We start from the raw sequence: 11,763 nt of genomic DNA, 5'->3' as shown, positions 1-11,763 counted from the left end.
TGGAATCCTTCAGAGTTCATCCAGTCAGGATAAGCCTTGATAAGCTTCGTGTGCAGTTTCTTCCTGGACCAGGTAGGCTTTTGGGTCTGGACTGTTGAATGCCTCGTTCGGCTTCTTACACCCTGTGAGCTTCCCCTGCAACCTTGTCCTACCGCTTCTCAGAGATTCTTGCTCTTTAGGGTCTGCTTTTAGTGCTTGAATCCAAAATCTGAGAGGCTGCTAACACCCACCTGGCGACATTGTTAAGGATTAGACGGCAAACGCACCAAGTGCCTAGCCCAGTGCTGGCAGCATAGCAGAGCCAGTCCGCGTGGCGCGAGGTGGGGAGCTGTCCTTAGGTTAAGTGAGAGATGGAGGGAGGGCAATTGTTCCCAGTTTGTATTCCACTCAAACCTTCCAGGAGCCCAAAGGACAACAGAAGGGAGGGCAGTTGAGGCTATGATATGCTTGTTTATTCAAAATGTCTTTATTGAAAGAGAATGATAGAGCAAGAAAGAATGTGGTCTGGGGAGGATGGAGCCCAGACCTGGCGGTGACAGCATGGATCTCTCTCCCCGACCCCTGACCCTTGCCCCAGAAATGAACACAAAGCAGCAGGGAGGACACTGAGTGGGGACAGCACATTTGAGCTCTCCCTCCACCACTGGTGAGAGGCGGTTTGGCCCTGCCTTGTTCAGTCATCCTGATCTTGCCAAGAGGTGGGTAGGGCCCCAGGCTTCTTTCCCGTAGGAGTCAGCCTATCACCAGGGCGCAAGGAGGTTGCTCAGAGAGCAGGGTTGGGAGTGGCAAGCAGTGGGACGTGGTCACAGCGGTTAGGAGGCGGCTGCCGCAGCAGGGAGGGCCTGCGGCACAGCTCCCCGTCCCGCAGCACCTCGGGCAGCAGCTTGCGCTTCGTCTCTGGCAGCAGCATGATGCTAAGGATGCAGAGCAGGGCGCAGGCGGCCAGCACCACATGCTGCAGGAAGGCCCCGTGGCCCATGTGCAGGCGCTGGGCTGGCCCGCTCAGCCCCCCGAGCGCTCCCAGAGCCAAGATCAGACCCAGGCCACGACCCCTGGGGAGAGAAGGAAGAGGATAGAGGAGGAGGCCTGGACCTGTGGTCTTCGCCTTTCTTCGGCCCCCTCCCTCCCTGCCTTCATCCTTTGGGGCCCCGTCCTCCCTGAGACCTGGCCCTGCCCTGCTCTCACCGCACAGTGGTGGGGACAACTTCGGCAGTCAGGAGAATGCTGAGGATGGCGGCTGCTTGGGAGGAGAACAGCCCCAGCACAGAGAAGGTGGTAACGGCGGCCTCATTGAGATCTGCAGGACCGACAGGGGGTGATTGGGCAGAAGTGGGCAGACCGAGCCTGACCCACTCCTCACTGTCACCTTCTCGACTCTCTGGGACTCCATGGCTCCATGTAGCCGGGTTCTGGGCAGACATGGAGTGACTGGAGGCTTACGGGAAATGGAGATTGGGTCTGCACCTTATCTTGGGTGGCCCATGCTGGGAGCAGTGGCTGAGTCTGTCGGGGTTCCCTGGGGGTCTCCCCCTGTTTGTGAGAGGAAAAAGGAGGTGCTTACAGTCCCACAAGCCCAGCAGCACCAAGGATGCGATGCCAGTCAGGGTCATGGCGAGAAGCAGAATGCCCCGGCGGCCAAACCGGTCCACGGTGACTCCCAGGAAGACACAGGCCAGGGCTGCTGTGCCACTGGCCAGCAGGGAGCCCAGGTAGAAGTCCGATGGGCTCCCTCCGCCTCCCACTGGCTGGTAGCAGTGGCGAATGGCATGCGCAATGAAGCTGCGGAAGTGGGTGGGGAAGCAGAGAGTGATGTCTGAGATCTAGCCCCCACCTTGCCATTCCACCCCTCTGCAGCCTTCCCCTCTCCACAGGGCTCCGTGGGCCTCCCCCATGCAGTCAACTCTCAACCCTCCACTGGCCTGGCCCTCTGTGCAGAGACATGGGCTCACTTGGTGAAGCCCAGGATCAGCAGATTTTTCCAGATGTTGCGGTAGTTGAGGAGGGAAGCGAGGGAGAAGGAGGACGTTGCAGGGAGAGGACAGGTGTTTTCCAGGTCTTTGAGGGAGACAGAGAGCAGTTGTCTGTTAGAAGAGACAGGGGCACACCCAGGTTCCTCCCTCCTCAGTGGTGGGACCCTGGCAGCAGGCAGCACCGCCCCCACATGGCAAGAATGCCACTGTGTGTGTGTGTGTGTGTGTGTACCCCTGGGGCACCACCTGCAGGCACTCCAGGCTCGTACCTTGCAGGGCTTCTTGGGCCTCCTCCCCCAGCATCTGCCCGTGAGGCCGGTTCCGCTCGGCCAGGATCCTCAGCACCGACTGAGCCTCCTCAATCTGCCGTTTCACTATCAGCCACCGTGCGGACTCCAGAAACAAACCCGGCCAGCTGGAGGACAAGGCGGTGGGCACACCATGAGGTCTCCCCTCTCCCCATCCAGGCACATGGAACACTCCCACCTTGGGGGAGGGGGGCAGGCAGAAGCAGCTGGAGAAGGGGAAGGGGGTCTCTGGGTAAGAGCAAGGCTAGAGATGGGACTGGCTAGATGATTGGTGCAAGGTGATACTGACCCATAGAACAGGAAGAGGATGCAGGGAGCCGTGATCATTCGCTGCAGAAACCGCCAGTCCTTAGAGACAAGGGCCAGGCCCAGGAACAGGAAGTGCCCTCCCACCCCCACCAACTCCCCTGCCAGAGCCACCCGAAGCCTCTGAGTCGGGTCGCACAGCTCCAGGCCTGGAGACACAGCAGGGATGGAGGGAGGAGAGGGGCCAGGGAAGACAGGCATCAGAGAGGAGGGGAGGGAGGAGGACAGAGAGCAAGGTCAGACCCTCAGGGGAGGCTACAACTGTCCCCTCCCACAGACTTAACCTCTGGGTGGCTAGGAACAGACATAGAGAGAAAGACTGTTTAGTCTTCTTCCCTCTCTTGCAAGCCTTGGAGGGTCTAGGGCTGCAGTCCCTGGCAAAGGTGTTTAGCAGCCCCGGCTTTTTCAGGCCCTGCTACATGTGGTCTTCTATTTGACCTTCACTTTCAGCCTTGTTGTTCAAGGTTATGTGGCTAGTTGGGAATGGCATTTTGCAAATGTGATGCTGCTCCTTGACACAAGGGAAGGCTCTCAAGATCATGGTGGGGAGACAGGTGGGAAAGCAACTGGATGCTCCAAAGGCCCCTGGGGATGGGGAACAAAACCAGCTGGAACGGAGGGAAGCCAAGGGGGCAGTGGGAATCTGGGGCCCTGGGGAATACACACAGGCAGATGTGGGATCCGAACAGGGACCCATGGCCAGGTGCCACTTACGCATCAGGTATACGCCAAGGTCAACACCAGCCAGCAGGAAGCCCAAGAGGAAACGGAGTGCCATGACCCCTGTGGAGGAGCCTGCGGCAGCCCCACCCACTCCACAGGGACCCACCAGTCCCAGAGTCAGCAGCACAATTCCACGGCGGCCAAACCTAGAGAGGCGGGAGGGCTTCTGGTCACCCAGGGTGCTCCAGGGAGAATGAGGAGCAATTGCAGGGGTCTAACTGTCCACCGCAAAGCTGGAGGCATGAGGATGAGGCTCTGGGAGCCATGTGTTGGCTTCAGGGATGGGGATCCTGGGTTGGTGGTGTCTGGCAGTGGGCACTAGGGAATGGCTGTGGATCTGTGAGTGCAGGGTAACCATTGGCTGCTGGTCATTAGCTGGGCTGTGAGATTGTTCGTCAGAGTGGATGAGATGTTGCTTAGGGGATTTGGGATCATGACACTGTGAGGCTAGAGCAACTGGGTAGTGGGGATGGAGGGCCTCTTGCTCAGAGGGGAGTCACTGCTCTGTAGGGTGGGAGCTGCTGATCACTGGCCATTTGTCTCTGGGGGATAATGAAGACGCACCTATTGATCTTGAAGGGACTGAGTTAAAGGGTTGAGGACACTGTTTTACAGAGATGGAACAAGTTTATAGACTCTTCAGATTGGCCCTGGAAGAGGGGGAAGAGTGGCCAGTGGCCAGGAGATGAAACTGCTGGACCATGGTAATAATGGGTGGTCTGTTAGCCCATGGGGTAGGTCTGCGTGTGGCTCAGTGGGGGTCCTCAGAAATGGCACAACTGACCTTTGGGGATGGAGCTATTGGTTTGTGGGATGAGGCTCTTATCTAGTCCAAGTGCATGGGGCTCTTGGGGTGAATCTCTGAATCCTCAGACATGATCATTGAGGATGGGGTGACAGACCAGGGAAGATAAGATGAATGATGGTGGTTATGACTATGAGTCAGTGAGGTCCTGGCTAGCCATCCTTGGGGGTAAGACCATTGCGGTGTGGAGACATACTTTTGTAACCACTGACCATTGGAAAGGAGGCAGTGATTCTTGGGAGTGATCCCACTGACCCACTGGAGTCACTGACCCTCAGGATTTCTATGAGGAGGGGCTAATACTGCTGGCTTTTAAGAGTCTGAATTATTACTCATCTTTAAGAATGAGGCCATTGTTCCATGGAGGAATGCAGGTAGACAATTGATCTGTGGGTTTAGGGTCAGGCCTCCTGGGGACATGTGCCTGTTGGCAGTGGGGATGGGCATTGATTTCTGGGTACTGAACGACTCCACACAGAGATCTCTTTGATCCGTGGAAGTTGAGCTATTAAACCATTTGGCTAGAACTCTAGATGACTGGGGATGAATGTAACAATCCATGCAGATGGTCAATGCAGTGGAATGCTCTGGCGTCCAGAACCAGAGTGGATAGAAGTTTTCATTCGTGAGGAGTTATTGGATGGGAGGGCTGGGCTGTTGATGTCTGGAGATGAGGCTACAGATCTTGGAAATGCAGATGTGAGGGGAGGCTGCCGTGGGGTGCCTCAGTCCAAGGGCGTGGAGTCACTGCAGGGCAGGCATGGCACTGTTGGGAGGAGGGCGATTGTCCCTTAGGTATAACTGACTGCAGCCGGTCAGAGGCGGGATGATTCGTAAAGCTGAACTCGTGGCACGCAGGGAGAGCAGGTGTCACTATTTAGGAAGGAGGCCACTGAGTGGGAGCCAACAGTTTCCTGTAGACTGTTAGTGAGTTGGATGTGTCTGTTCCTCTAAGGATGGTAAGGAAGAGGGTGGAGGTGAGAAGAGCCAACTGGAGGGAGAGACTCTTTGATCAGGGAGAGAGGAGTTTGTGTCAGTAGGGATGGAACCAGCAGCCAGCCCAAGTGGAGTCATTTTCTTCCGTGGAGGAGATGGGGGAGGTGTTATTCTTGTTGGCATTTGAGATTGAGGCCCCGTGGGTCATGAAACAGGTGTCCAGAGTGTAGTGGATGGACCTTCAGGTGCCCAGGGGCCAGCTTCCCCAGGGAACCTCTCCTGTTGCCAGCCCTGCCCCTTGTCTGCCCTCACCTGTCTGCTGGGTAACCCAGGAACAGGTAGCCGGAAGCAAAGCCCAGGATGAAGAGGATCTGCTCCAGGATCACCTGCCAGCCCAGGTCGCACACCAGATCCCACTGGGGATGGGGAAAAGGGTGCAGCCGGCGTGAGCCCCCCACCTGCTTGGCGGCGCTCAGCCCGCCCGGGGGATCCCGCGGCCAGGTGACCTCACCTGCCCAATGGCGTTGGTGGTGAGCACCGGCAAGCCGTTATAATCCCAGTCTTTGAGGCAGTGGTTGAAGTCGGGTGGCGCGAAGCCGCTACAGGCAGGGTCTGTACTAGTGGCGACGCGGCTGGCGACGCTGGCTGCTAACCCCGCGCCGGCGACACCGACACCGCTGGCGTTGGGGGGCTGCTCCCAGCCAGTGGCGTTGGGGGGAAAGCCACCGTAGTGGCAATGCAGCGGGGGCGCCAGCGTGAAGATGGGATCCGAGGCCATCCCCAGCGCCACGAAGAGCACTGGCAGGCAGCAGAGGCCGAGCTGCAGCTGCTGGCCTCCGCCCAACGCCCCGACCTGAGCCAGCAGCGCCTCAAAACTGAGGGGGCCTGGGGGAACGGCCAGCGACAGGCTGCTGCCCAGACCGCCGCCGCCGCCCGCCGCGCCCTCCCCCTCCCGCTGGCGCTGGCGCTCACCCTGCAGCTGCTCGGCTGGCACCGCATCTCCCAGGGTCCCGACCTGCCGGGGCGGGAGGGAGAGGTGGGCAGGAGGCTGGAGCACAGACAACCGCAGAGCAAGAGGAGGGGACGGCGGGGAAGCCAGGGCTCGGGGTGATGGCAGAGGCGGGGCGTGGAAGGAGGGATCCAGGCTGGGGTTGGGGGCGGAGGGGGTGCGGGCACTCACCCCGTTGGTGCTGGGAGTGATCTCTACAGTGCTGTCGATTTTGCTGCCGCCCCCGCCATTCGGCTCGGGGGTCCCGGTGGCCACCCGGGGAGCCAGCTTGCCAACCGCAGGGGCCCTGCAGGCCCGCGTCTAAAGGATGCACTGTCCGCTGGCCCAGTCGGGTGTCGAGGCCGACGCGGGGCTGAGAGCCTGCAGGGAACCCACTCCGCAGCTCCGCAGCAGCGGGCGCCTCCTCGATCTCCCCGAGCTCTGCGCTGCTCTCCCCTCCCCTTCCTCCCGACTCTCCTCCCCTTCCCACGTCAGCAAAACCTTGGGTCCAGACTCTTCGTCAGAGAGGGTGTGTTTGTGTGTGTCCCTGGGCCCAGGGCAGAGAGGGTCTTGGGGCTCTGTTGTGGGTTCCCCAGGTCTGCAAGCCATTGCGGTAAAAAGGAGGAAAAAACCCACAAAACACAACAAACAAAACCCCCCAAATCTGAAGAAAAACATCCCAGGGAGTTGATACCAGATATGCCCCTTGCTTTACAGAGTTCTTACCATTCACTTGCTCCTGTGTCCATCCACTCATTTCTTCACGAAATTTCCTTTTCATTTTTTTTAAAGACACATTTTTTTTTAAAGATTTTATTTTTATTGGAAAGGCAGATATACAGAGAGGAGAGACAGAGAGGAAGATCTTTCGTCCAATGATTCACTCCCCAAGTGAGCGCAACGGCCGATGCTATGCCGATCCGAAGCCAGGAGCCTCCTCTGGGTCTCCCACGCAGGTGCAGGGTCCCAATGCTTTGGGCTATCCTCAACTGCTTTCCCGGGCCACAGGCAGGGAGCTGGATGGGAAGAGGGGCCACCGGGATTAGAACTGGTGCCCATATGGAATCCCGGGCATGCAAGGCGAGGACCTTAACCACTGCGCCACCGCGCCGGGCCCAAGACACATTTATTTTTAAAAGTCAGGATTGCACAGGAAGAGATCTTGCATTTGCTTGGTGCACTGCCCAGATGGCTGCAATAGCCAACGCTGGGCCAGCCAGAAGCTAGGAGCCAGGAGTTTCATCTGCATCTCCCACATAGGTGGCAGGGGCCCAGAATACTAGAGCCATGTTCTCCTGCTTTCCCTAGGTGCATTAGCAGGGAGTTGGACCAGAAGTAGAGCAGCTGGAACAACAACTGACACCCATAAAGGATGCTGGCATCATAGGTGGGGGCTTCACCCGTGATGCCACAATGCTGGCTCCTTTATTAGTGAAATTGTTCACTGTGTCCTAGGCCTTGTGCTAGATAGACTTTGGTGGTATAACAGGGTGGACATGACCAGCTTGGAGGAGATTACTGGGGGACACCTGCATTTCTGGGCAGCTTTAGTTTCAGGCTTCTGCAGAGACCCCTTCTCTGGGTCCCACCACTCCCATCAGCTCTCAATGGCACTTGGCACTATTGACTACCCCTTCCCTGAGCCCCGCCTTGGCTGTGAGATGCCATGCCACCCTGGTTTCCGTTCTCCTCCCTTTTTTCGCCTGGGGCCCAGTCCTTGTACCCAATGTCTGCAGTCCTCAGAGGATTGCTCCTGGGATGCCCTCTTCTCAGTGTACCCTTTTATCACCACCTTGGAATTATGCCCACTGCCACGACCTGAGCAGAGAGCACCAAGCAGGCTCCCAGAAGGACACATGCAGCTGTCTCCTTGCCAGACCCAGGAAACACCAAGCTCTTGTTGGATCTCTTAGCCTGGCTGATGTGTAGGGACCACAAACTCAATATGCCTCAGACCAAACTCACGCCTTTGCCTGCTGCAAATGCTTCCTTCGACAGCGCGTGGCACCACCATCATTCAGTTACGGCCAGAGGCTCCCTCCTTGCTGAGGCCCTTACAGTACACTGTCCATGCGATTACCTCCATCTCCCTGCAGTTCTCTGCTCCTCTCCGTGGTGACCCTTTTATCAAGCTGCCTTGTGCCACGCCATGTTAGGCTTCTGACTCCGGCCTGGGGTTCTGCATCCACTTTCCTTCTCCCCTTTTCCCTCATCTGGTATCTATAGTGCAAATGCAACGCTCTTTTCACAATGAGGATCCGATCACATCCCTTTCCCACTTCATTGCCTGCGCTGGCTTTCTTCCCACCACCAAGCAAAATAGCAACATTCAAGACCCCCCCCCCCCATATGTAGTTCTGGGGCATACACTCTCAGCAGCTCCATCTTACTCCTCTCATTCTCACTCTATACTACAGTCAGTCTGGGGGGCAGGGGAGTAAAAAAAAAAAACAGTTTTTACCTCTGTGTGACCTGGCTCTTTTGAAACAATCAGCTCTTTTCACTTTATTTGAAGGAGGTATTTTGCATTCATTGCTTCACTCTCCAAGTGCCTACAACAGCCAGTGCTGGGCCAGCCCGTGGCTGGGAGCTCAGTACTCAATGCAGCTCTTCCCCAGGGATAGCAGGTAGCAGTACTTGATGCCTCACAGGATGTGCATCAGTAGGAAGCTGGAGTTGGAACTGGAGCTCAGGCACTGCCGGCATGGAGTGTGGGCACTGTTGAGTGACAGCCTAACTGCTGTGCCAAATGCCAGTCCCAACCTAGTTCTTATGCCGGCAAGTCTCATCCTTCAGCTACCTCTCATGGACCAGCAGCACCTTTTATCACCTGTTGGAAATGCACAATGTGTCCCTGAGGCTTGAATTGGAATCCATATTTTAATTAGTGCCTAATGTTTACAGGTGCATGTGCTTTAGTTAGAAACACACCTGGTAGGGCCCGGCGCAGTGGCCTAGCACCTAAAGTCCGCGCCTTGCATGCACCGGGATCCCATATGGGCATCGGTTCTAATCCCAACAGCTCCACTTCCCATCCAGCTCCCTGCTTGTGGCCTGGGAAAGCAGTTGAGGACGGCCCAAAGCCTTGGGACCCTGCACCCATGTGGGATACCCGGAAGAAGTTCCTGGATCCTGGCTTCGGATTGGCATAGCATCGGCCGTTGCGCTCACTTGGGGAGTGAATCATCAGACAGATCTTCCTTTCTGTCTCTCCTCTTCTCTGTATATCTGACTTTCCAATAAATAAATAAATCGTACCATTTTTCCCGAGAGACTTCTGTGTTTTCTTTTTGTCATGCATGTGTTGGCTATTCAGTGGTGTTACTTTTTTTCAGGGTGATATACTTTGTTGTCGATGTTGTTAGTGTTGTTGTTGATGTGGTTGTTATAAATTGATGTCAATCTGAAACAGTAATATTATTTCAACCCCAAACAACCTGTATCTCATGCAGTAAGATATTGTGAAGTAATCAAGGAATCAATAATCGATATGAGTAGACTGCTTCTGATCTACATCAAAGAATTGTAAAATTGTAAGGCTCTAAACAAGATGGAAGAATCCACCATGGGGGGGGGAGCGGGTTTTGGGGAGGGGAGGGGGGAATCCCAGTGCCTGTAAAACTGTGTCTCATGATGCAATGTAATAAAAAAAAAAATAAAATAAATAAATAAAAAAAAAAAAAAAAAAAAAGAAACACACCTGGCACCCGACTTTCTGCTCTAAGGTCAAAGGATGGTTGGTAAGGGGTGCCTGGCCAGTCTAAGCTAGCAAGTCCACGAAACCATATTAAATTTGTCTCCTTTACACAGAAGTTTCTCAGGACACTGTGCTGTGGTGGGTAAAGCCCAAATGGGAACTGGTTCATGTCTTGCTGCTCCACTTTTGATCCAGCTCCCTGCCTGTGGCCTGGGAGAGCAATGGAGAAAGCTCAAGTCCTTGGGCCTCTGCACCCAAATGGGAGACTAAGAAGAAGCTCCTGGCTTTGTCCCTTTGGGTGAATGAACCATCAGATGGAAGATTCTGTAACTCTGCCTTTCAAATAAAGCAATACATTTTGAAAACTATCCCCAAATATGAGAAGCCCATTCTTCTTCTTCTTCTTTTTTTTTAATGCATCACACAATTTCCCATTGTCCAACTCATTCAGTGTCTCTTTGGGATTTTCTCAGGTAACGTTCCTTGGGAGTGCTTATTCCTATCATTCTAAACTGAAATAGAATCCCTTACTTTTATGTGGTCTTAGCTATTCATATGAAGTCATGTTAAGGTCTTTGTACCAATTTTGTAAAAACATTTACTGGGGACCAGCACTGTGGCATAGTGGCATCCCATATAGGCACTGGTCTGAGTCCTGGCTGCTCCATTTCTCTTTTCATTTTATTCTTTTTAAGATTTATTTGTTGAAAGTCAGATATACAGAGAGGAGAGACAGAGAAGACCTTCTGTCTGATGACTCACTCCCCAAGTGGCTGCAATGGCCAGAACTGAGCTGTTCTGAAGCCAGGAGCCTGGAGCTTCTTCCAGGTTTCCCATGTGGATGCAAGGTCCCAAAGCTTTGGGTCATCCTTGATTGCTTCCCAGGCTGCAAGCAGGGAGCTGGATGGGGCATGAATTGTTGCCCATATGGAATCCCGGTGCATGCAAGGTGAAGATGCACTGGGGTGCCAGGGACTAAGATTAGGATTGAAATTTGGGTGCCCCCAGTGTTCCTGCCTAAAGCTTACTTTGGCCCTCTCTGGGTGAGACCCTTGCCCATTTAAGCCAGGGGTTCATCAATTCTCCCTGGCTCGTGAGGCCTATGGAAGGCTAACACTTTGCATCTGTCTGTGGCCTCAGGCCCTGTGAAAGATGCTTTTGCAAACGGATGGCCAGAAGGAAGCCTGTAAGTGGACTGTAAGGGGTCTGAATTTCCAGGCACCACATGTGGAGTAGAGGGAGGTCCCCAGGTTGGTCATCGGTATCTGGGTCTACTTTGGTAACCTTAGGTCTTAGCTGCTCCGGACTTTGGCATGCATGTTACTTCTCCACTGACCGACTGACTGGCTTAGAGTCTTTGCCCTCACCCAGGTGCTCCCTTCTGCCAGCCACCAGCACCGCTGCAGTCTGGGGATGGCTGATTTTTCAGGGGCTTATTGTTACTCCCTTGGCGGCATCTGTCCCATTCTTGCTTGAATGGCTGCTTACCACATACCTGTGCACCTGGCCTTGGTGTATCGTGTTGAAGAAAGAAGCAAGAGCCCCACCTGCCTCAAGTTCTGTGGGTCCAACAGATATGATGGAAGGGTGCTGGGCCTACTCATTCCCTACCAGAAGGGTCCCAAGAAGTAAACCTGGGGAGCTAGACATCAGGGTTTACTGGAGTGTGCTCCCATGCCCGGCTCTCCTGCCTGCAGTGGAGTGATCCAGTCTCCCCTAGACTTTCACATTCTGGGGACCTCATTCCTGGGCTCCACTCCCTAATGTTTCCAGCCACCTGACTTCCCAAGGCTTGTGGAAGGGCAGTGTAGTATGACCTCTGCCACCAGCTGGGGACATGAAGCAAGACCCGGTGTTTACCCCTGACAAAGCAGGGGAAGAATATTTTTAAAATATAAATAATTTATACAAAATGGCTCATACAAAAAGCTGCAGCTGAGGGGAACAACAGACACCTTGAACAGGCTGAGATGGCCAGAAGGGATTGGAAAGATACCCCCAACACACTCTCTTGGCCCCTAAAACAGAGC

At 54.8% G+C, this 11,763-nt stretch overlaps 1 protein-coding gene across 2 annotated transcripts; it reads right to left on the bottom strand.

The window, feature by feature from the left end:
* Positions 1–437: 437 nt before the first annotated feature.
* Positions 438–6,179, bottom strand: SLC22A17 (solute carrier family 22 member 17). 2 transcript variants are annotated; one of them, XM_040969063.1, is made up of 9 exons: positions 5,560–6,179; positions 5,361–5,464; positions 3,299–3,453; positions 2,568–2,733; positions 2,240–2,385; positions 1,950–2,055; positions 1,504–1,779; positions 1,186–1,299; positions 438–1,052 (listed from the first exon to the last, which is right to left on the bottom strand). In XM_040969063.1, the coding sequence occupies exons 1-9, from the start codon at positions 5,824–5,826 to the stop codon at positions 764–766; spliced, it is 1,623 nt and encodes a 540-aa protein (XP_040824997.1). In that variant the 5' UTR covers positions 5,827–6,179; the 3' UTR covers positions 438–763. The 2 variants fall into 2 exon arrangements, with proteins under 2 accessions (XP_040824997.1, XP_040824998.1); XM_040969064.1 differs by having other exon boundaries at positions 1,186–1,297; positions 1,562–1,779.
* Positions 6,180–11,763: the final 5,584 nt, after the last annotated feature.

Source organism: Ochotona curzoniae, unplaced genomic scaffold (assembly GCF_017591425.1).
Source record: "Ochotona curzoniae isolate NIBS_2020 unplaced genomic scaffold, NIBS_Ocur_1.0 scaffold_4701, whole genome shotgun sequence".
In the NCBI taxonomy this organism is placed as follows: Eukaryota; Metazoa; Chordata; class Mammalia; order Lagomorpha; family Ochotonidae; genus Ochotona; species Ochotona curzoniae.
The sequence above is the reverse complement of the archived record's forward strand: the minus strand, read 5'-3'. Positions and strand labels throughout refer to the sequence as shown.